Raw genomic sequence first — 25,623 nt, 5'->3', positions numbered from 1 at the left:
AACCCACATGTACAAAATATTTATAGCAGCCCTTTCTGTGGTTCCCAAGAACTGGACATCCAGGGGATTTTCATCAATTAAGGGCTGGCTGAACAAATTTTGGTATATGAATATAATGGAATACTATTATGCTATAAAAAATGTTGAACAGATGTACTACAGATAAACGTGAAATTTTTTTTAATGAAATTATCCTGAGTGAGGGGAACAGAACGAGGAGAACATGATACACAGTAACATCCTCAGTGTGGGAGGACTGATTGTGATAGGCTTAACCCTTTTCAGCAATGCAAGGATCTAAAATATTTACAAAGCACTTATGATGCAAAATGCCACCCACATCCAGAGAAAAAGTGTGGAGCAGCAACGCAGAATGACTCAAACTGTTTTCTCTTTTGTTTTCTTTTTCTCATGGTTTCTCCCATTGATTTTACTTCTATGCAACATCAGTAATGTGAAAATGCATTTAATAGGAATGCATATGTAGAACTCGTATAAGACTGCATGGCATTTTGCGAAGGGAGGGAAGAGGGATGGGGAGAAAATTTGGAAGTTATGGAAATGATTGTTGAAAATTAAAAGAAAATATATCAAAATTTGGGAATAAAGAATTTGGCTGTTATAACACTTGGCACATATATGTTTAGCATTGATTATCCTTCTAGCTACCTTTTAGCAAGATGTAGTTTCCTTCCTTATCTCTTTTAATTAGTTTTTTGGCTACTATTTTGTCCTACTTTTTTTTTTTACTCCACCTGAAGCACAGTAGATTCTCCTCCAGCTTTACTTTACTCCTTGTGTGTCCTTTTGTTTCAAGTCTTTTGAAGGATTTTGGTTTTTGATCTACTGTACTATCCACTTCCTTTTTATCGGAGAGTTGATTCCATTCACATTCGGCTGTGATTACTACCTGTCTGTTTCCCACCATCCTATTTTTCCTGCTCTCTCCTTTCCTCCTGTCCCTCTTTACCAATGATTTGATTCTATCTATCACCTCCTCCGATCTGCCCTTCTTTTGGTCAGCCTTCTCCTACCTCAGTCCCTTTGCTTAAACTCCTCCCCACCTCCTTTCTGGTTGGGTGAAATAGATTTCTATATTCAACTGACTGTGCATATGATTCCCTCTTTGAACCAATGCAAATGAGAATGAGGTTCAGGTGATGCCATCACCCACCCTAACATCTTCCCCTCCATTATAATATTTCATACCTCTTTATTGAAATAATTTACCTCATTCAACCTCTTCCTTCCTTCTGTATTCCTCATTGTACTCTTCATTCTCATCCCGTCATTTTTTTGTTGTGTTACTTCCTCAGATTTACCATATATTTGTACCCTCTCTCTATGTATATTCCTTCTAGCTGTGCTTTTAGTGGTACAGTTTTTAATATTGGCAAGTATCATCTTCCTGTGTAGGGATGTAAATAGTTTAGCTGTATTGGATGCCTTGTTTTATTTTCCCTCCTTACCTCTTTATGCTTTTCCTGGTATTGATATTGGAGATCAAATTTTGGGTTTAGTTCTGCTCTTCTTATGAAAACTGGAAATCATTATCTCTAATTAAATGACCGCTTTTTTCTCCCTTGACATATTATGCTTTCTTTTTCTGGCTTAGTGATTCTTAACAGTAATACTAGCTTCTTTGCGTTCCAGAATATCATTTTCCAAGACCTGTAATACTTTAATTTTTCAGTTGTCAAATCCTGTGTAATCTTGATTGCGACTCCCTGATATCTGAATTGTTCCTTTCTGGTCAGTTGTAGTATTTTTTTCTTGCCTTGATAGTTCTGAAATTTGGCTATGTTCCTTGCAGTTTTTTTGTGATTGCTTTCCTGTGGTGATTGGTGAGTTCTCTTTTCTTCCTCTTTTGTTTGCTTCATTTTTTAGTATTTTATTTTCCCCAGTTACATGTAAAATATTTTTTAACATTTGTTTTGAAAATTTAGAGTTCCAAATTCTATCCTTTTTCCCCTCCCCACAGTCCTCAATTGAAAAGACAAGCAATTCAATATAGGCTATAGATGTGTTGTCATGCAAAACATATCCATAATAGCTATGTTGTGATAGAAAACATAGACAAAAAACCTCCATGAAAAATGAAACAAAAAAAAGTTTCAATCTGTATTCAGACACCATTAGATTTTTTTTCCTCTGAAGATGGATGACATTTTTCTTCATAAGTCCTTCAAAGTTGTCTTGAATCACTGCATTGCTGAGAATAGCTTAAGTCATTTACAATTGATCATCTTACAATATTGTTGTTACTTTGTACACAGTGCATTTAACTTTGCATCATCCATGCAAGTGTTTCTAGGTTGTCCTGAGAGCATCCTATTCATCATTTCTTACAGTGCATGAGTATTCAATCATAATCGCATGCCACATCTAATTCAACCATGACCCAATTGATGGGCATCCCCTCAACTTCTTATTCTTTAGCACAGGGAAAGATCTGTTATAAATATTTTTGTACATATAGGTCTTTACCATTTCGTTTTTTGTCTCTTTTGGTATCCAGACCTAGTAGTAGTTTTGTTAAGCCAAAGGGTATATATGATTTTATAGCCCTTTGGGCACAGTTCCAAATTGCTGTATAAAATTGTTTAATCAATTCACAACTCCAACAGCACTATATTAATGTTTCATTTCTCCCACATCCCCTGCAATTTTCAATCCAATTAGCTAATCTAATAGCTAGTACGTCAAAATTGCTTTAATTTGCATTTCTATACTCAGTAGTGAGTTAGAATATTTTAAAATATAGATATAGATATCTTTAATTATTTCATTTGAAAACTATATATATAGAATTAGTTTTCAAATGAAGTAATTAAAGTTACATATGTATATATGCATGTGTGTGTATATACATATGTGTGTGTGTGTGTGTGTGTGTGTTGGAGGAATGAGTCCTCTATCACAGAAACTTGCTTCCATTTTTTTCACAGTTAATGTTGCTAACTGTATTTCTTGCCATCCTATTCCCCCAACCCTGTTTATTCTATTATCTCTCCTTTCACTCTACCCTCCTCAAAAATGTTTTGCTTCTGACTACCCCTTCCCCCATTCTGCTCTGCCTTATATCACCACCACCTTCACTCCCCTTCTCTTTTCCTGTAAGGTAAGATAGATTTCTACATCCCATTGCCTGTGCATCTTATTTTCCAGTTACATGTGAAAATAATTTTTAATATTCATTTTTAAAATTTTGAGTTCCGAATTCTCTCCTTTACTCCCTCCCTATCCCCCTCACTGAGAAGGCAAGCAATTTGATATAGGTTATACATGTGTAGTCACGAAAAACACTTCCATAATTGTCATGTTGTGAAAGACTAATTATATTTCCCTCCTTGTTGTCCTGCACCTCAATTTGTTCAATTCTCTCTTTTGACCCTGTCCATCCTCAAAAGTGTTTTGTTTCTTATTAGCCCCTGCTAGATTCTTCCCTTCCTTCTATCACCTGCCCTTTCTTTAATCCTCTTTCTCCCCATTTTCCTGTAGGGTAAGATAGATTTCTATACTCAATTGAATGTGTAAGTTATTCACTCTTTAAGCCAATCCTTATGAGAGTAAGTTTCACTCATTCTCCCCTCATCTCTTCCCTCTTTCCCTACATTGTAAAAGCTTTTTCTTCCCTCTTTTATGTGAGAGATGTTTTTACCACATTCTACCCCTTCATTTCTCTTTCTTCCAGTACATTCCTCTCTCCTTAATTTCATTTTTTAGATCTCATACCTTCATATTCAACTCACCTGTGCCCTCTGTCTATATATATATTCCTTCTAATTGCCTAATGGTGACAATGGTCTTACGAGCTACAATCAAGATCTTCCTGTGTAGGAATGTAAACAGTTTAACTTTCTAAAACTCGCATTCTTTCCTTTTCTTTTTTACCTTATGTATGGTTCTCTTGAGTCTTGCATTTTAAAATCAAACTTTCCCTTTAGCTGTGGTATTTCCCAAGAATTCATGAAATTCTTCTATCTGACTGAATGTCAATTTCCCTGCCTCACATACATTATACTCAGTTTTGCTGGGGTACTGGATTGTGTTCCTAGCTCAGACTGGTGCAGCAGACCTTTCCTGTCCGCCTTCCAGGTTTTCTTGGACTGGACATTTGTTTCAATCTGCCTTTTTGTGAGTTATTTTCCTCTATAATTTACTTAGAGTAATTTTTAAAAGGCATTTGGAGGGGTTTGGCAAAGAGCTCAGGCCAGTCCCTGCCTTTATTCTGCCACTTCAGTTCTGCCCAATAACAAATTAATTTGAAGTAGCTTCCTGTTTTAATCTTGCCGAACTGATTCTTCAGTCAATCTCTGTAAACTTCCTAAGCAGTCACTTTGTATTTCATTTCATCCAGTGATATCCAATATCATTTTGCTCTTTCTAAACTGAAAAACTTTTTTTGCAAATAGTGTATCACTCTTGATGAGTCATTTAATAAACTTATTCTCATTTGATAAAATTATGGTGTATAAAGCATCAAATTAGTTACTTAAAGTAGTTACGATTGATTGATTAATTCAGTCTATCCTCATTCTTACATTTCCTTCCAAGTTTAACATTTGCTCTCCTCATAGATACTGGGCAGAGGAGTGTTAGGGGTTGCCGGCAGACCAGAGCACAGGTCAGGAGAGGAGTAAAATCCTCTCTCTTGATTGTTCCATCTTGGAGCAATGGAGAACTTATAGGCTCCAAGACTATACAAAGGACACAAAAGTCAAGTAATTGGCTGGAGAACATGTCCAAAAAAGTGAAAAATAAGGCTTTAGAACATTACTTTCTTGTTGAAAATGTTTTTTATTCCATCCTTTCAAATGAGACAGAAAAAGGCATACCATCAGAGGAAGATATAAAAGTCAAGGCTTCTGCATCCAAAACTTCCAAAAAATATGCAATGGTTTCAGGTCATGGAAGAGCTCAAAAAGAATTCTGAAAATCAAGTAAGAGAGGTGGAAGAAAAATTGGGAAGAGAAATGAGAGTAATGCAAGACAATCATGAAAAGCAGGTAAAAAACTTGCTAAAGGAGAACCAAAAAGATACTGAAGAAAATAACACCTTTAAAAATAGACTAACCCAAATGGCAAAAGAGGTCCAAAAAACCAATGAGGAGAAGAATGCTTTAAAAAGCAGAATTGACGAAATGGAAAAGGAGGTTCAAATGATCACTGAAGGAAACAGACGTTTAAAAATTAGAATGGAGTAGATGGAAGCTAATGACTTCATGAGAAACCAAGAAATTGAAAAACAAAAAGAAAAGAATTAGAATGGAGCACATGGAAGCTAATGACTTCATGAGAAACCAAGAAATTGAAAAACAAAAAGAAAAGAATGAAAAATAGAAGACAATGTGAAATATCTCATTGGAAAAACAACTGACCTGCAAAATAGATCCAGGACAGACAGTTTAAAAATTATGGAAGTACACGAAATCCGTGATCAAAAAAAGAGCCTAGACATCATCTTTCATGAAATTATCAAGGAAAACTGCCCTGATATTCTAGAAACAGAGGGTAAAATAAAAAGAAAAATTAAAGAATCCACCCATGATCTCTTGAAAGAGATCCCCAAAGCAAAATTCCTAGGAATATTGTATCCAAATTCCAGAGTTCCTAGGTGAAGGAGAAAATATTGCAAGTAGCTAGAAAGACACAATTTAAGTATCGTGGAAAAACAGTCAGGGTAACAGAAGATCTAGCAGCTTCTACATTAAGGGATTAAAGTGCTTGGAATATGATATTCCAGAAGTTAAAGGAACTAGAATTAAAACCAAGAATCACCTACCCAGAAAAACTGAGTATAATACTTCAGGAGAAAAAATGGTCATTCAATGACATAGAGGACTTTCCAGCATTCTTGATGAAAAACCCAGAGCTGAATAGAAAATCTGACTTTCAAACACAAGGATCAAGAGAAGCATAAAAGGGTAAACAGGAAAGAGAAATCATAAGCGGCTTACTAATGTTTAAATGTTTACATTCCTACATGGAAAGATAATACTTGTAACTCTTGAAACTTTTCTCAGTATTTGAATAGTTCGAGAAATTATATACCTGTATACACACACGCACGCACACACACATACACACACACACACACACATATATATACGTACATACATACATATATGTATATGTATATGTGTGTGTATCTAGTCAGAGAGTACAGGGTGAGTTGAATAGGAAGGGATGATATCTAAAAAACTAAAATCAAGGGGTGAGAGAGGAATATATTGGGAGGAGAAAGGGAGAAATTGAACTGGGCAGTTTATCTCTCATGAGAGAAGCAAGAAAAAGCTTTTTCAATGGAGGAGAAATGGGAGGAGATGAGAGAGAGAAAGTGAAGCTTATTCTGATCACATTTGGCTTAAGGAGGGAGTAACCTGCACACTCAATTTGCTGTGAAAATCTATGTTACACTGTAGAAAAGTAGGGGAGAAGAGGATAAGTGAGGGTGGAGATGATAGAAGGGAAGACAAATGGGATGAGGGAGTAATTGCAATAAACCCTTTTGAGGAGGGACAAAGTCAAAAGAGAAAAGAATAAATAGGGGTCAGGATAGGATGGAGAGAAATATAATTATTCTTTTATAACATGACTGTTTTAGAAGTCTTTTGAATCACTATATATGTAGAAACTGTATTGAATTGCTAGCCTTCTCATTGGAGGTCAGTGGAGAAGGAAGAGACTAGAGAAGTTGGATCTCAAAATTTTAAAAATGAGTGTTACAGATTGTTTTTACATGCAACTGGGAAACAATACATACAGTCAATGAATTAAAGTAATCTGTCTTGCCCTTACAAGAAAATAGAGGGGAAGGGGATAAGAGAAGGGAGGGATTTGATAGAAGGGAGGGCAGATGGGGGAAGGAGTAATCAGAATGTAGCCTTCTTGGGGTGGGTGCAGGGGAGAGGTGTGGAGAAAATTTGGAACTCAAAATCTTTTGGAAGTGAATTTTGAAAACTAAAAATTTCATTAATTAAAATTAATTTTTTTTCACTGTGAGTGACTGCTGCTGAGCCCCAGGTATCAGCTACAGCTGCTCCTGAGATTATCAGCACACAGATTAAAGGTCTGTAAATCACCTACCTGAACTCCCCAGAGCCAAAATGGCAGAGGGATCTGTACATGCTCTCTCCCCCTTGTTGACCTTGAAAGAACTATAGAATATTCCCTAGAAAAATCCTGGACCACTGGGATCAACAAAAGGGCAAACAGTCTCATAGCCCCTGAGGCTAGGAATGTTCTTCTTACTGTGGAGAAAGCCCCATCTCAGCAAACCAACGGAAAGAAGATCTAGAGCCAAAGGGGAAGGTGGAGCTTCTCAGTAGGACCCAGGTGTGCCTCAGCTCCCCAGGGAAGATAGAATGGCAGCTGGGATCAACTAGCCTTGAGCTTGACTTTGCTCTATTTCAGCTGAGGAGATCTCCAGTGATCAGATCACCACTCCCCCACACTATACAAACTAGCCCCAAGGCTAATCCAGGGAAACACAAAACAAAAAGAAAAAAGATACCTGCTCTTTGCTTTGTTACACCAGCCAGTTTAACTCCAGGACCTCCAGCTCCTAGCTGAAAGAACCAGAGGCCACAATACACAAAGCATTATCATCATGACCAAGAAGAAAGAAAGCAAGAATGAAAAGAACATAGAATCTTTCTATGGGGACAAGAATCAAAACATGAATACCAAAGAGGTCATTATTGAGACTTCACTACCATCTGAAACTTCAGAAGGGACTATGAACTGCTGGCAGGCACAAAGAGCTCTCTTGGAACAGCTGAAGAAGGAAATAGAATAAAAACTGGCCAATGATTTTAAAAGTATGAAAAAACAATTCTATGAAGGGAACAGCTCTTTAATAAGGAAAATTGGACAAATGGAAAAGGAAGTATAAAAAGTAACTGGAGAAAATAATTCCTTAAAAGGAATAATTGAACAGATGGAAAAGGAGATGCAAAAGTTAACTGAAGAAAACAATTTGATAAAAATTAGAATTGGGCGAGTAGAAGGCAATGACTTTATGAGACATCAAGAATCAGTCAAACAAAATCTAATAAATGAAATGATAGAAGAAAATGTAATGTATCTAACTGGAAAAACAACTGACCTGAAAAATAAATCGAAGAGAGAAAATTTAAGATTTATTGACCTACCAGAAAAGCAAGATGAAAAAGAGTCTGGATAATATCTTCCAAGAAATCATCAAGGAAAAATATTTAGAAGTGCCAGATGCACCTGGCAAAATAGTTATCAAAAGAATCCACTGTTCACCTCCAGAAAGGGATCCCAAACTAAAAACACGAAGAAATATTGTTGCTAAATACCAGAACTATCAAGTGAAGGAGAAAATAGTGCAGGCAGCCAGAAAGAAACCATTCAAATATCGAGGAGTTCCAGTCAGGATCACACAGAACCTTGCAGCTTCTACATTAAAAGATCAAAGGATTTGGAATACGATATTCCGTAAGGCATAGGAGCTGGGACTACAACCAAGGATCAATTATCCAGCAAAGTGCAGCATAACGTTTCTGGCAAGGAGATGGACATTCAAAGAAATAAGGGATTTCCAGACCTTCATGACAAAAAGGCCAGAATTCAATAGAAAATTTAATCTTCAAGCTCAGGTTTCAAGAGAGGCATAAAAAAATAAACACGGGAAAAGAAAAACTTACTCAATTGGGTCAAAGAGTTTACTTCCCTATAAGAGAAGATGATACTTGTTAATTTTGAAAAGTGTCTATCCATTATAAAATATGAAAGGGATATACATGGATAGAGCGAATGGGTATAAAATAAATGATGTGATGATAAAAATGTGATTCAAGCATGCAAAGGGACTGTAACAGGAGATGTGAAAAGGAGGAAGCAGAAAATGGTAAGTTACATCGCACGAAGAAGTACAAAATTATATTATAATAGAGGGAAAGAGGGGAGGGAGATGAGCATTGTTTGACAGGTACTCTAATCTGATTTGGTTCAAGGAGGGAACAATAAGATCAATTAAGTGTATAAATCTAACTAGCTCAATAGGCAGCAGGAGGGGAAGAGGGAAGAAAGGGGATAGGAATCCAAAAGGGAGGGAAGAAGTAATAAGGGTAGAGGAAAGTAAAAAGGAGGGGAGCTGAAAGAAGGAAGGGAAGACTGCAGGAGGTGGTGGTCAAGAGTGAAAACTGTATTGAGGAGGGGAAGGGAGAAGGGAGAACTAAAAGCACAAATGGTGGGAAGGAGGATGGAGGGAAAAACACAGATTTTAATCATAACTGTGAGTGTGAATGGAATGAACTCTCTCATAAAATGTAAATGGATAGCATAATGGATTAAAATCTAAAATTCAACAATATCTTGTTTACAAGAAACCTATTTGAAATGGGGGAAAAAACACAGGGTGAAGGTAAGAGGTTGGAGCAGAATAGATTGTGCTTCACCTGATGCAAAAAAAGCAGGTGTAGCAATCCTAATCTCAGAGAAAGTAAACACAGAAATAGATCTAATCAAAAGAGATAAGGAAGGAAACTATACCCTGCTAAAAGGCACCATAGACAATGAAGCAATATCATTACTAAACCTGTATTCTCCGAGTGGTATAGCATCCAAATTCTTAGAGGAGAGATTGAGGGAGCTGCAGGAAGAAATAGACATCAAAAGTATACTAATGGGGAATCTCATTTCCCCCTCTCTGAACTTGTAAAATCTAACCTTAAAGTAAACAAGAAAGAAGTTAAGGAGGTGAATTAATCTCTGGATAAGGTAGATATGATAATCTCTGGAGAAAACTGAATGAGAATAGAAAGGATTATACATTTTGCTCAGTGGTACATGGCAATTATGCATAAATTGATCATGTTCTAGGGCATAAAAACCTCACAATCCAGTGCAGAAAGGCAAAGGTAGTCGATACATCCTTCTCAGATTGTAACGCAATAAAAATTATATGCAATAAAAGGCCATGAAAAGATAAACCAAAAATTAATTGGAAATTAAATAATCTAATCCTAAAAAGGAGTGGGTTAAACATCAAATCATAGAAACATTTGACAACTACCTTAAAGAGAATGATAATAATGAAACAGCCTACCAAATGTTACGGAATACTGAAAAATCAGTTCTTAGAGGTAGTTTTACATCTTTGAATACCTACATGAATAAAATAGAGAAAAGGGAGATCAATAACTTAGGCATGCAGTTGAAAAAGCTTCAAAAAGAACAAATTGAAAATCCCCAAGTTAATTCCAAATTAGAAATAATGAAAACCAAAGGAGAGATTAATAAAATTGAAATTAAGGAAACTATTGAACTAAACTAATCCAACTAACAGTTGGATTAATTAAAAAACTAATAAAATGATAAACCTTTGGTCAATTTGATTAAAAAAAGAAGAAAACCAAATTACCAATATCAAAAATGAAAGGGGTAAACTCACCTCCAATGAGGAGGAAACTAAAGTAATAATTAGAATTTATTTTGTCCAACTTTATGCCCATAAATTCCACAATCTAAATGAGATGGATGAGCATTTTAAAAAATATTAATTGCCCAGATTAACAGAAGTGGAAGTTGAATACTTAAATGACCCCATCTGAGAAAAAGAAATTGAACAAGCCATCAATGCCCTCCCTAGGAAAAAAATCTCCAAGGTCGGACGGATTTACAAGTGAATTCTGTCAAACATTTAAAGAACTGTTAATTTCAATACTATATAGACGATTTGGGAAAATTGGGGAAGGAGGAGTCCTCTCAAATTATTTTTGTGATACAAATATGGTGCTGATACTTAAACCAGGAAGAGACAAAACAAAGAAAGAAAATTATAGACCATTTTCTCTAATGAATACAGATCCAAAAATATTAAATAACATTTTAGTAAAAAAAGCATAGCATCTTATCATGAGAATAATGCATTATGATCAGGTAGAATTCATAGCAGGAATGCAGGACTGGTTCAATATTAGTAAAACTATTAGCATTATCGATCATATCAACAACAAAACTAATGGAAAACACATGATTATCTCAACAGATGCAGAAAAAGCTTTTGACAAAATACAAAAGGAATTCCTATTAAAAATAATAGAGAGCATAGGAATAAAGAGAAATTTTCATAAAATAATAAGCAGCATCTACCTAAAACATTCAGCAAGCATTATATGCAATGGAGATAAGTCAGATGCATTTCCAGTAAGATCAGGAGTGAAACAAGGATGTTCATTATCACCACTATTATCCAATATGATATTAGAAATGTTAGCTGTAGCAATTAGAGAAGATAAAGAAATGGAAGGAATTAGAACAGGCAAAGAAGAAACTAAGTTATCACTCTTGGCAGCTGATATGATGATATAATTAGAGAATCCCAGAGATTCAAGTTAAAAAAACTTGAAATTATAAATAACTTTGGGAAAGTTGCAGGTTAAAAAACAAACCCGCACAAATCTTCTGCATTTCTATGTATTAGTAACAAAGCCCAACAGCGAGAGATAGAAGGAGAAATCCCATTTAAAGCTACAGTAGACACAATAAAATATTTGGGAATTTGCCTGCCAAAGCAAACCCAGGGACTATATGAACAGAATGACAAGACATTTTTCTCAGAAATAAAGTCAGATCTAAGTAAGTGGAAAAGCATCAGATGCTTGTGGGTAGGCTGAGCCAGTATAATTAAAATAACAATTTTATCTAAATTAACTTATTTATTTAGTGGCATCCCAATCAAACTATCAGACAATTATTTTCTTGAGCTGGAAAAAATAATATCAAAATTCATCTGGAAGAAGAAAAGGTCCAGAATATCAAGGGGACTAATGAAAACAAATGCTAGGGATGGTGACCTAGTGCTCCCAAATCTCAAATTGTGTTATAAAGCAGCAATTATTAAAACCGCATGTTACTGTCTAAGAAACAAAAGATTAGACAAGTGGAATATGCTAGGTACTCAAGACACAGTAGGCAATGAATATAGCAATCTACTCTGATAAAACCAAGGACCCCAGTTTCTGGGGTAAGGAATCACTGTTCGACAAAAATTACTGAGAAAACTGGAAAACAGTGTGGTGGAAACTAGGCATAGACCAATGCCTGACACTCTACACAAGAATGAAGTCCAAATGGGCACAGGATCTAGGTATAAAGATTGATACTATGGACAAATTGGTAAAACAAAGAATAGTGTATTTATCAGATTTATGGAGAAGGGAAGAATTTTTGACTAAAGAAGAGATAGAAAGCATTATGAAGTGCAAGATGGATAAATTTGATGACATTAAACTGAAAAGATTTTGCACAACCAAACCTAATACAACCAAGATTCAGGGGGATTCAGAAAACTGGGAAAGAATTTTTGCAGCTAGTGTCTGGGATGAAGGCCTCATTTCTAAAATACATAAGAGAACTGAGTCAAACATATAAAAATACAAGTCATTCCCCAATTGTTAAATGGTCAAAGGATATGAACAGGCAATTTTCAGAGGAAGAAATTAAAGATACCTATAGTCATATGAAAAAAATGTTCTAAATCACTATTGATTAGAGAGATCCAAATCAAAACAAATCTGAGGTACCACATCATACCTATCAGGTTGGAAAACATGACAGAAGAGGTAATTGACAAATGTTGGAGAGGATGTGGGAGAGTTGGAACACTAACTCATTTTTGGTGAAGCTAGGAGGTGATCCAACCATTCTGGAGATCAGTTTGGAACTATGCCCAAAGGGCTACAAAAATATGCATGCCCTTTGACTTAGCAATATCACTTCTAGGACTGTATCTCCAAGACATCATGAAAATGGGAAAGGGTACCACATATACAAAAATATTTACAGCAGCACTCTTTGTACTGATGAAAAATTGGAAATCAAGGGCATGCCCATCAACTGGGGAATGGCTGACTAAATTATAGTATATGAATGTAATGGAATACTATTGTGCTATAAGAAATGATGAACAGGAAGACTTCAGAGAGGCCTGGCAAGACTTATATGATCTGATGCTGAGAGGAAGGAGCAGAACCAGGAGAACTTTGTGCACAGCAAAGATCAAAGTGTGAGAGAGTTTTTTCTGGTAGACTTAGAACTTCATTGCAATGCAAGGACTTTAAAAAATCCCCAATGGTCTTTTAAGGCAAAATCCCTTCCACATCCTGAGAAAGAACTATGGAATTCAATCACAGAGTAGAACAGATCAGTTTCTGTTGTATTACGTTTTGGTTTTTTATATGATTTCTCCCATTCATTTTATTTCTTCTACACAGCATGACTATAGTGAAAAATGTATTTAATAGGAATGCATATGTAGAACCTATATAACATTATGTGTCATCTCGGGGAGGGAGGCGGAATGTAGTGGAAGGGAAGGGGGAAAAATCTAAGTTATATGGTAGTGATTGTAGAACACTGAAAACAAACAAAATTAATTTAAAAAAAGAAAACAAAATTAATTTCCTAATCACTGGAAACAAAAAAAAATAGTTCTTTAAAAATTACAGTGAAACAGATGGACGCTAATGACTTTATGAGAAACCAAGAAATTGCAAAACAAAACAAAAGAATGAAAAATATAGAAGATATTGTGATATATCTCCTTGGAAAAACGAGTGACCTGGAAAATAGAACCAGGAGAGACAATTTAACAATTATTGGACTACATGAAAGCTATGATCAAAAAAAAAGCCTAGACATCATCTTTCATCAAATTATCAAGGAAAACTGACCTGATATTCAAGAACCAGAGGGTAAAGAAAATAATGAAAGAATCCACAGACGACCTCCTAAAAGATATCCTAAAAGGAAAACTCCTAGGAATATTGTAGCCAAATTCCAGAGTTCCCAGGTCAAGGAGAAAATATTGCAAGCAGCTAGATAGAAACAATTCGAGTATTATAGAACTACAATCAGGATAACACAATATCTAGTAGCTTCTATATTAAAGGTTTGAAGAGCTTTGAATGAATTACATTACATTTTTACTTCACATTATATCATATTGTATTGTATGATATGACATCATATCACATCATATGGTATTATATAGTATTGTATTTTATGATATGATATATTATATTATATTGATTAGGTTCTATTATGTTCTATTCTATTCTCTGTCATGTCAGTTAAATTATATTATCAACATTATATTATATATAATTTATATGTTATACATTAGATTATGTTACGTTCCATTTCATTACATCATATTATATCATATATCATATCATCTGTATTTAATATGCATCATCTATAACTTTATATCATATATTATTTTTTCTATCATATAATCACATATTACATAGAATGTATAGCATGTTATTATGCAGTATAATTTATATTCTACACAAAAAATTTGGACCCTGGCCTTAATACAGACACATTTAAGAGCAGAAAAATATATTTACAGAAAAAAAACAATGTTTACAGAAAAACAGCTTTATGAAGAAAAATGTTATAAATGAAGTTAAAATTTTGACTCATATTTCTGACTGCTTTCACTCACAGGCAAAAAATAAATAAATACTCAGACAAAAATTGGTAGTGTCATCATCTGTTTGCCACTATAGATTATTGACACATTAACTAGAGCTTGAGCACTTCAGACCAATTTTTCAGTAGACTCTCACTTTCCAACAACTTTAATGTTTTTTAAATCTTTAGATAAAAGATCTTTAAAATAGGAACAAATAAACTTTTTCCTTATTTTTCCCCCAACATTTGATATATTTTTGTCCCATTTCTACTTGACTTTGCCCAATTTATCATAGGATCATCAGATGAAAATAAATAGTACTATACTGTTCTGAGAAGATAATTTTTATGTCCGTCATGTCATTCACAATTTAATGGTTGATATATTATAATGATTCATAATTGGTTTTTCCCAGTAGGTAATTATTATCAATTATCTCTGAATTCAGTTCAGTGATTCCTTTTATTTTTGATTGAGATTTTATTAATTTTTCTATGTTGCCTCAAATTTTGTGCTTGGGATTGCATTACATTTCAATGTGCTGTTGATTTTCCTTAGACTTTTCAATATTTCAATATACTTTATCATCTAATAGTAATCTTATAACCCTCTTTCTTTTTCCTCTGTCAAGTTCCACCCAATCTGACTGTTCCACAGGAAAAATCACCTTTGGTCACCAGAGAAGGGGATACCATAGAACTACAATGCCAAGTGACTGGAAAACCTAAACCCATCATCCTTTGGACTAGAGCAGACAAAGAAGTTGCTATGCCAGATGGGTCAATGCAAATGGAAAGTTATGATGGAATACTGAGAATTGTGAATGTATCTAGGGAAATGTCAGGAATGTACAGATGTCAGACTAGCCAGTACAATGGATTTAATGTGACACCAAGGGAAGCGTTGGTGCAGCTCATTGTACAGTGTAAGTGAATTCATTTTCTGCAATTGTCTCTTGGGAGAAATGGAAGAAAGAAGTAATGAAAATTAATGAAAATTATTTTATCTACTAGACTAGCAATTTGGATTTCAATACAATTATTTCATTTGTAACTTTCTCATTGTAAGCAATATCATGTATGCTATTTTTTAATATTTGTTTCCTATAGATCCCCCTGCTGTGGAGCCAGCATTCCTGGAGATAAGGCAAGGACAGGACCGAAGTGTTACAATGAGTTGCAGAGTGTTGAGAGCCTATCCTATACGAGTGCTGACCTATGAGTGGAGATTGGGCAATAAGTTATTACGGATGGGTCAGTTTGATTCACAAGAATATACAGAGTACACACTGAAGGATCTATCCAATGAAAACTATGGAATTTACAATTGTAACATTATAAACGAAGCTGGAGCTGGGAGATGCAGCTATCTTGTTACAGGTAGGAATTCAAAGATATTTTCAGTGAATTTAAAAGAAAATCTAGTATATAAGATATTTCATTCCATGACAAGGTGAGAATGAAAGAATCTGTGAAAATCCATGGAGCAAAATATGCTTCTTTCTTTTGGCACAACTCCTAACTATTTAATTGTAAGATGAGTACTGGAGTTAAGATTAAAAATTTCAAATTCCAACATAACTTGTGAATAGAGCTTAATTATTTTGAGTCTTTCAGTAATAAAGCAACACAAATTAATGGTACACATTTAATTTGAATTAATATAGAAATTCATTTGAGAAAATGTTATTTGAGAATTACTCTTTGAATATATAACCTTCTTCAAATAGTAAGTAGACTTTTAAAAATCCCACGTTACTTAATTTGCCAGTGACATTTGGTGGCCTCACAAAATTATGACAAAATAATGAAGTTTCAGATCTTAGCATTTCATTTTTAATGTTTTACTGATATGTTTGTTTTTATATTATAAATATCCTTCCATATTAGAGGTCTTCTCTAACAAAGTAAAACAATGAAATAAAACTAATAATACAATGACTTCATCTGAAAGTTCATAAAACATTCCACATCAGTAAAATCCCCCACATCTATTATTTTTTAAATTAATGAAACAGTTGATAGAGTGCTGGGCCTCGAGTCAGGAAGATCTGAGTTCAAATCTGGCTTCAGATACTTACCAGTTGTGTGAACCTCTGTTTGCTTGAACAAGTTGCTTAACCTCTGTTTGCCTTACTTGCTTCATCTGTAAGATGGGATAATAATAGCACCTACCTCCTAGGGTTGTTGTGAGGATCAAATGAAATGATAAGTGTTAAGAGTTTAACATAGTGCCTGGTAAGCACTATATAAATGTTAGCTATTATTACTATTATTTTCTTTTCCTCGTATCCTCAACTCCATTAACAAAAAAAAAAAGAAAGCAGATAGTCATTGTCTAGTAAAACAGATTCCCTCAATTATTCTCTCTCTCTCTCTCTCTCTCTCTCTCTCTCTCTCTCTCTCTCTCTCTCTCTCTCTCTCTCTCTCTCTCTCTCTCCCTCTCTTCTAAATCCATCACTTTTCTGTCATGAATAGTCATTGAATTGATGGTAGTTCTTATAACTTCTAAAATTATTCACTTTTACAATGTTGTTACTGTATTGTTGTCCTGTTTCTGTTTATTTTATTCTTCATCAGCTTAATATTAATATAGTAAACTTGCTCATCTATTTTTTCCTACCGTGAGGTAGGAACCATATCAGAGCATGTTATTCCATAACTTTTTAAAATCATCTCTTTCCTTATTTCTTGCAGCATGTTCACATATCGTGGCTTATTCATCCATTATTCAATTACAGTTGGATACATAATGCAGCAAAACAGATATATCTGTAGTATTCACTCCCACTCCCACCCCTACAAAAAAAACCCAGTTACTGGGATGAAGGCTCATTATTTGACAAAAACTGCTAGGAAAATTGAATAGCAATATAGATGAAATTAGATTTAGACCAACACTATACCTTCAACCTATAATCTCTAAATAGGTACAAGATCTATATATAAACTATTACATCATAAAAATATTAGAGAATCATGAAAAAATTACCTATTAGATACACAAACAGGAGAAAAGTTCATGACCAAAGAAGGAATAGAGAGTATCACAAAAGTTAAAATGAAGAACTTTGGTTAGATAAAATTAAAAAGTTTTTGCACAGACACATCTTATAAATCTAAGGTTAAAAGGGAAACAGCCAACTAGAAAAAGTTTTTGCATCAAGATTCTTTGATAAATAGCTCATATTAAGTGATCTGATTCATATTTATTTAGGAACAGATTCACATTTATAATAATGATTCCTTCTCCAACTGATACATGGTATAAGTATATGAGTAGTTCTCAAGGAAATAAATCTAAAGTATGTATAGTCACATGGGAAAAAATGTTCCAAATCACTACTAATTCACAAAATTAGGATTAAAGAAATTATGATGTTCCACCTCACAGTGATCAGAGTGGACAAGATAATTATCTCCAAAGTTCATAATGATGTCTCTTTTGTTAAGCCCAAGGATCTTTTCTCAATCCTTATTCTTCATGACCTCTCTTCAATCTTTGATACAATCAATCACCCTTTTCTCCTCGATTTTCTCTTCTCCCCTGGTTTTCTTCTTACCTACTTTTCTTCTCAGTCTTAGTTTCTTCTCAGTCTCATTTGTGAGATCTCTCTGCAAGTCAAGCTCATTTATTATTGGTGTACCCTAAGAACTCTATCCTGGGTTCTACTTTCTCCTTACTATTCCACTGGGTGGAATAATTAGCTCTCATGGATTCAGTTATCATCTCTATATTGATGATTCTCAAATCTACTCTTGTCCAGCCCTACCCTCTGTGCTGACCTCTAATTTTGCATTTTCAACCGCAGGCTATACATCTTGAAGTTGATATTGTGTAAAAATCTTAAACTGAACTTCTACAAAATTGAACTCATTATCTTTACACCCAATCCCTCTCTTCTTTCTAATTTCTCTGTTACTTTTGAGAGTACTGTTATCCTCCCATTTACCCACCCAGGCTCAGAATCTAGATGTCATACTCAACTGCCACTGTCAATCCCATATCTAATCTATTGCCAAGTTGTGTTGATTTTTACCTTTGTAATATCTGTCACAGATGTCCCCTTCCCTCCTCTCACACTGCCACCATCTTTGTGAAAGTTTTTTTCAGCATAAACTATTGCAATGGCATATTTCTTGATTCCCCTGCCATAGTCTACTCTACTTCAGTCTATTTTTCACTTAGCTCCTACAGTCATATTGCCAAAGTCCAGTTCTGACCATTTCACTCCTTTACTCATTCAACTATAATGACTTCTTAACACGTCTAGAATCAAATATAGTATTGCATTTAAATAATTAAGTTGGCATATATATATATATATACAATTTGGCATTCAAGGTCCTTTGCAATTTCCAGTATCCTTAGTTATTATACTACCACCACCACACCCTGCCTCTTCAATGCAAGGACACTGGCCTCCTTGCTGTTCTTTCAAACTCTCCATCTCCTGTCTCCAAGCATTTTCACTAACTGTCCTTCACGCCTAGAATACTGTCTTTATCTCTGTATATCATCAACAAAAAGAAGGCACTATTCGGGAGGAGTGAGAAGGTTCAGAATGTGGGATTTGACTGGTACTTGAAGGAAACCAAGGAAGTCAAAAACAGATATATAATTCTAAAAAGTGTTAAATGGGAATAGAATGGAATATACTGACATGATTGAAGTCAATTCTCTAAGTCAGATAACATTTTTTGATAGGGGCATGGTGTTTGCCAATGAATGGGCGAATGGATTTCTCCATTTATACCAAAGACCCCCCAAAAATAGTCCACTCTATAGCTCTCTAGAGAGCTCACAGAGAGTTCAGAACAAATTAACTGAACATCATGTAACTGGGGAAAATAAGATTTGTTACAAAACTGAGGCACAAGAAAAACATGATTTTTCTTTTGGGAATTTGATAATGGGAGCTAGCAAAGATTCCTTTCTTCTCTCATGAGACTAGGAAGTGCTCATTATTTGAGGGCAGGTGTAAGATATCAGATTTTTAAACTAAATCCATTAAAGACAAACTGAATTTCTGAACAATTTCAGAGACTAAGAACCATGGCTTGAAGTTAGAGGACAAAGGTAATTATAAGACAATATCAATTACTTGTAAACAGGATCAATAAGAGCACAAAATTGATACGATCACTTCAATCTCTATTTCTCAACCGTGTATATACAGTACCTACACAAAAATTTACCAAGTATTACAACATAAAACCTTACTAAGAAAATGTGGAAAAACAGAAACATTTTGTGCATCTTTTACTAAACATGAAGATTATTTTCCAAAAAGACCTTCGAAGGATTAAAATTAAATGGAAATTAAATAATAATAGTAAAGAGCAATACTAAGTAACTAAAGAACAAATGATAGAAACGATCAATAATTTCATCAAAAGATAATATGATCCAACCCCTCCTCCAAAAATAATTGGGGGTATGAAGAAAAAGCAATGCTTTGAGGAAAATTTATATCTCTAAATGCTAAAATCAGTGAAAGATAGAAAACAGAAAAACAAAATTGTCCTGCAAATAAAAATATAAGATACCAATAATTTTAAAACCAGAATAGAAATCCAGAGAATCAGAGGAGAGATTAAAAGAACTGAAAGTGTTACAAACAAATGTTAAAAAATTTTTGTTTACATGTAATGCGAAAAATAAAATCTGAGTACATACCAAAACGATTTTAAAAAAAGAATGAAACAACCCCCCAATAAAATTGAAAGTGAAGAACTTGAATGAAACTAGAAGCTTATCTACAAAAATAAAATAAATAAGCTATCAACTTAGTTTGATTTTTTAAAACTGGAAAGAAAACCAAATTGCCAGTATCAAAAATTTTTAGAAAGGTAAATTCCCAGTCAATGAAGAAATAAAAGCAAGTGCTTTTAGGAACAATTCACCCACTTATATTCTAATAAAATGAAAAATCCAATAAACAGACGAACATTTATTAAAAAAGGAAATTTGCTGAAATTAACAGAATAGGAAATAGAATGTTTAAATAATCATATCCTCGAAAAATGAATTGAATAAGCCATAAGTGCACACCCAAAAGGAAAAAAATGGAACCAGGTGGATTGTAAGTTAATTTTTCCAAACATTTAAAGGACAATTAATTTTAAAAATAAATGTTTGTAATAGTCTTGATGCTTTAGCCAAGGAGAGTCAAAAAGAAAATAAAACTAATAAAGCAATTTTTCTGCATTGAATACTTATGAAAAATTTGGATAAAATACTAATAAGAAGACTACAGTAATTTATCACAAATATTCTACACTATGACCACTATATAAATCCACTATGGATTTATATCAGAAATATAGGGCTGCTTCAGTATTAGGAAATCTATAAACATAATTGACTACATCAACAACAAATATTGTTTTTTGTTATATGATTATTTTAGTAAATACAGAAAAAAGCTTTTAACAAAAATACAACCCCCTTACTGTTAAGTAACAACAAAAATCAAACTGCATAGGACTAAAGAAAACTTTCCTTAAAATGATAATTGGTATCTTCTTAAAACCAAGAGTTATCATTATGTGTGATAGAAATAAGCTAGAAATCTTTCCAGTAAGATCATGGATAAAGTACAGATATCTATTATCATCATTACTATTCAATATTATACTAGAAATGTTAACTGTATCATTAAGACAAGAAAAAGAAATTCAAGGAATAAACAAAGGAAAGAGGAAAAAAATTATTACATTTTGCAAACAATGTAATTCAGAGAATCCTAAAGAACAAACTAAAAAAAACCTAATCAAAGCAAATTAACAAATTTTTCAAAGTTGCAGGATATAATGTTAATCCACATAAATGATCAATTATCAGCTAAATTCAGAAGGAAAAGAGAAAAAGAGAAATTCCATTTAAAATAACTGCAGATAACATAAAATAATTGGAACTGTACTGCTAAGACACATACAGGATGTATGCAAACATTGTAAACATTATGAACAAAACACTTTACACAAATACAGGTCTAAACCATTGGAGAAATATAAATTCTTCATGGGTAGGGTGAGCCAATATAATAAAAGTGACAATGCCACCTACTTTTTATAAAGCAAGAGAAAAAAATAACAGGATTCATCTGGGAGAACTGAAGATCAAGAATACCAAGGAAATCAACGAAAAAAATGGGAAGAAAGTGGCCCTCACAGTACAAGATCTCAAACTACACTACAAAACTGTGTTCATCAAAGCAACTTGCTAAGAAACAGAGAAGTTGATCAGAGAACAGATTGGATACACAAAACACAGAAACAAATGAGCACAGTAACCTATTGTTTGATAAAGTCAAAGATACCATGTCCTAGTGGCAGGAATTTGCTATTTGGCAAAATCTTCTTGGAAAACTACAACATAGACTGGCAGAAGCTAAGTACTGATTAACACTTCACACTCAATGGAAACACGATTTAGATATAAAGGATGACATCATAGACAGATTAGAGGATCATGGAAGAAATTACCTGCCTACTCAATGGATATGTAGGGAATTCATGATTTAAAAAAGGATAGTGTCAAGGATAGCAAAAAGGACAATTTTGATTACATTAAATTAAGGTTTTTGCACAAACAAGATCAATGAAACTACAACTGGAAAAGCAAGAAGCTTTAAAACATCTTTGTAGAAATTTTCAGTTAATAAATTCTCATTTCATATATATAGGGAAACTGAATCTCATTTATAAGAAGGACAATTTCCCAACTGATAAACCGTAAAGGATATGCATAAACCATTTTCAGAGGAATAAAGTCAAGTTATCAATAGCTATATGAAAAAAATTCTCAAAATCGTTAAGAATTAAAGAAACACAAATAATTCTATGATACTACCTTACACTATCAGATTGCCTAAGCTGATAAAAAGGGATGGTGACAAATGTTGGAGTGGCTATGAGAAAATAGGTACTTCCATTCCTTCCACTACTTCTCCTTTTTTCTCCTCCCTTTCTTCCCCTCCCATTCCCTTCTCTTCTCTTTTCTCCTTTTCTTTTTCGGACATAGCTAATGTGGGAAATTGTTTTGCATATAGAGATGCATGTTATACATATGTAGGTATTTACAATAGGTTTTTGTTTCTATTGCCTTCTCAATGGGTGGAGGAGAGAGAGGGAGGAAAGAATTCAGAACTGAAAATAAAATTAATTTTAAAAAAGAATCCCATCTATTTCTTCTATTTAAAAAAACCGCTTGTTCCTACAACTCTTGCTTGTTTTGCCCTATATCTCTCCTCCCCGCATCAGCTACACTACTTGAAAAACTATCTATACTTAGTGTCTTTACTTCCTCTTTTATTCTTTTCTAAATTTCTACAATTTGGTTTCCTATCACATCACTTTACTGATTCTACTCTCTTCAAAAGTGATGTCTTAACTGCCAAATCTAATGACCTCTTCTTAATCCTCATACTTCCTTACTTCTCTGAAGCATTTGACACTGTTAATAATCTCCTCTTCGTGTATACTTTCTCTTGGTTTTACATGACTCATCTCTCGGTTTTCCTCCCTATATGAGTTTCCACGTTACATCCACTAACTGTGAGAGTCTAACGAAGTTCTTCCTGGGACTTTTTTATATTATCTCATTTATTGAACTCAGCTGATAAATCAGTTCAGCTGGTTGTTTTATCCTTTCTGTTCAGTTGATTTCCAAAATAATATATTCACATAATCTTACTCTTTTGCTCAGTTCTGCATCACCAACTTCTTATCAGACATTTTGAAATAAATATCCTTATAGACACCTCAAACTCAAAATGTCCAAAGTAGAACTCATTCTGTTCCCCAAAATACTCCTCTCTTCCCAAGTTATCTCTTGCTATCAAGAGTACCACCACACTCACTATCAACCAGGTTTACAACCTCAGTGCCATCCTCCACTCATTATTTTCTTACCCCATATATCTAATCATTTACTAAATCCAATTGTTTCTACCAATTGTTTCTAACATTTCTAACTGCGTAACATTTCTATTGCAAACATTCTAGTTTAAATCCTAATCATGTCTTGTCTGATAAGATTGAAGAGACTTTTAATTGAGTGCTGCCTAGAGACTATCCCCACCCCAATCCATTCTCTAGACAACTACTGAATTTTTTTTCTGTCAATAAACTTATCTGGATTCTCATAAACTTTAGAATAAAATATAAACTCTTCTGTCTGGATCTTAAAACTTCACAACCTGGGGTCTTACTACCTTTCTATGTGTATTTTGCACTCTACTCCTCTCCAAGCACTCTACAATTCAGTCATAATGGCTTACTTGCCATCCTTCAGACACAGAACTCCATTTCTGATTTCTTTTCTATTGCACTTATTGACCTCCATATGTACAGTGTTCTCCCTCCTAACTTCCACTTCTTTGAAATCTTGTCTCCCTTCAAGACAATTTAAATGTCACCTTCTACATGAGTCCTTTCTAGTCCTCTCAGTTACTAGACTAGAGCTCCAAACTCACTTTCCATCTATTCTCTATATGCATGTATATGTACATATGTGTACACATATACATACATGCATATATGTGTCTGTAAATGCCCACAGCCATCAGCATCCTTGTCGCACTATCTCTTCACTTACAGGGCATGTGCTGATTCCTTCTTAGCCTGAACCAAGTCTGAACATTACAGCTAGACCTGGCATCCCTTGTCAGCAGAGGCTCCCTCAATCTTCTTCCTTTCAGATGCCTGACTTCATCCAGGCTTGAAAATTTCTGTGGCTGAAATTGAGACTGTCTCCCTACCCAGCTGCCCCCAATGCTCATTGTTTCAATGGAGCTAGCCTGGAGGTACTTAAACTTCACTTGGTTGTACATTCACATATACATATATACAGAAACATATATTTCTGCTTGTGAATCTATCATCTATCATCTATCTATCTATATCTATATCTATACCTATGCTCCTATGCTAAATTAAGTTCCTTGAGTTTTCTGTCTTTTTTTGCCTATTTTTGTGTCACTAGCACTTATTCCAGTGCCTGACACACAGTAAGCACTTAATAACTGTTTGGTAATTGATTATTATTTTAGTCAGAAACACATCATTGTGTGTTTAATCAGTTTAGCAATTTATCAAGTGCCTTCTCTGCGATCGGCACCTTGATAAGTTCTGTGAAAACAATGACAAAAAATTAGATGTGTAAAAAGAACACATTTAATTGTGCTCTTTGGGGAACTTGGATGAGATCCAGGACTCTCTCCTTGAAAGCAAGGGAAAATTCCTCACATTCTCTAATGCAGCAAGCTAAGGATAGGGATATGATGGAGACTGCCAGCTCCTCTCATGTCTTCCCAGAGTCTTTTACTTCAGCAACCTGAAGCGAGTTTGACCTTTACCGTATTTTCTCTTGAAGCTAGAAATCAGAAGCTACTGCAGAGGCTGAAGTAATTCAATGCTTAACGGGAACTGAAGAGACTTTCCTCTCTTTTGCTCTTGTCAACTCTTCCCCGCCTCCCACAAAGGACAAGGCATTCATCTCTACCAATGAGAAGGTTGTATTCTTGGGGGACCAGGTCAAAAATCTTTAGTCCCTTGCAAAGACAAATTGGTGCCAAGTCCAAAATAAACAAATTTTACATGGGGTGAACTTAAAAATAACAAGCATGATTTGTCTGGCATTCCAGGTAACTAATATTAATAGTACGTGCAGTAGATGGAGTTTCACCAGGAAGGATACAACAGTGACAACATGTCTATTTAAATACAGGACAATGCACGTGAATATTTAAAAAGTACATGTATATCCATAGCAATCAAGAAAAAACAATAATCGTGGCTTATAAATAAAACAAAGCTAGCAGAACAATAGCAGTATCAATAGATGTATATATAAAACAGAAGAACTACAAGCAGAGCACATACATGAAACTATAGGCACTGCTTTAGCATGAACAGAACACAAAACAGTCAAACATAACAGCAAAATTAGAAACAGATATACTTAAACATGCAGAAATTCACATTATAGAAATAAAGGTATGCAATTACATCTAAGGCATTTTTCATATTGTTAGTCTTTGCTATTGTCTCCTACCAAAATGTGCAGTTATACCTTGAGGGTTATGTATAACATCATAGCTTCACCTGACTTGTTCTCCTGTTACTGACTGATTTCTCACACCACACCACACCACACCGTAC

The 25,623-nt window shown here is 34.3% G+C and overlaps 1 protein-coding gene across 2 annotated transcripts in view; it reads left to right on the top strand.

Moving 5' to 3' along the window:
- Positions 1–25,623, top strand: part of MDGA2 (MAM domain containing glycosylphosphatidylinositol anchor 2) — a 904,469-nt gene that overhangs the window by 623,118 nt on the left and 255,728 nt on the right. For both annotated transcript variants that reach the window (XM_072629633.1, XM_072629632.1), the window contains 2 exons: positions 15,087–15,380; positions 15,565–15,834. In XM_072629633.1, the coding sequence (XP_072485734.1) occupies positions 15,087–15,380; positions 15,565–15,834 (564 nt within the window). The remainder of the gene's footprint in view (positions 1–15,086; positions 15,381–15,564; positions 15,835–25,623) is intronic.

The sequence above is a fragment of the Notamacropus eugenii genome, chromosome 1 (assembly GCF_028372415.1).
Source record: "Notamacropus eugenii isolate mMacEug1 chromosome 1, mMacEug1.pri_v2, whole genome shotgun sequence".
NCBI lineage: Eukaryota > Metazoa > Chordata > Mammalia > Diprotodontia > Macropodidae > Notamacropus > Notamacropus eugenii.
The sequence above is the reverse complement of the archived record's forward strand: the minus strand, read 5'-3'. Positions and strand labels throughout refer to the sequence as shown.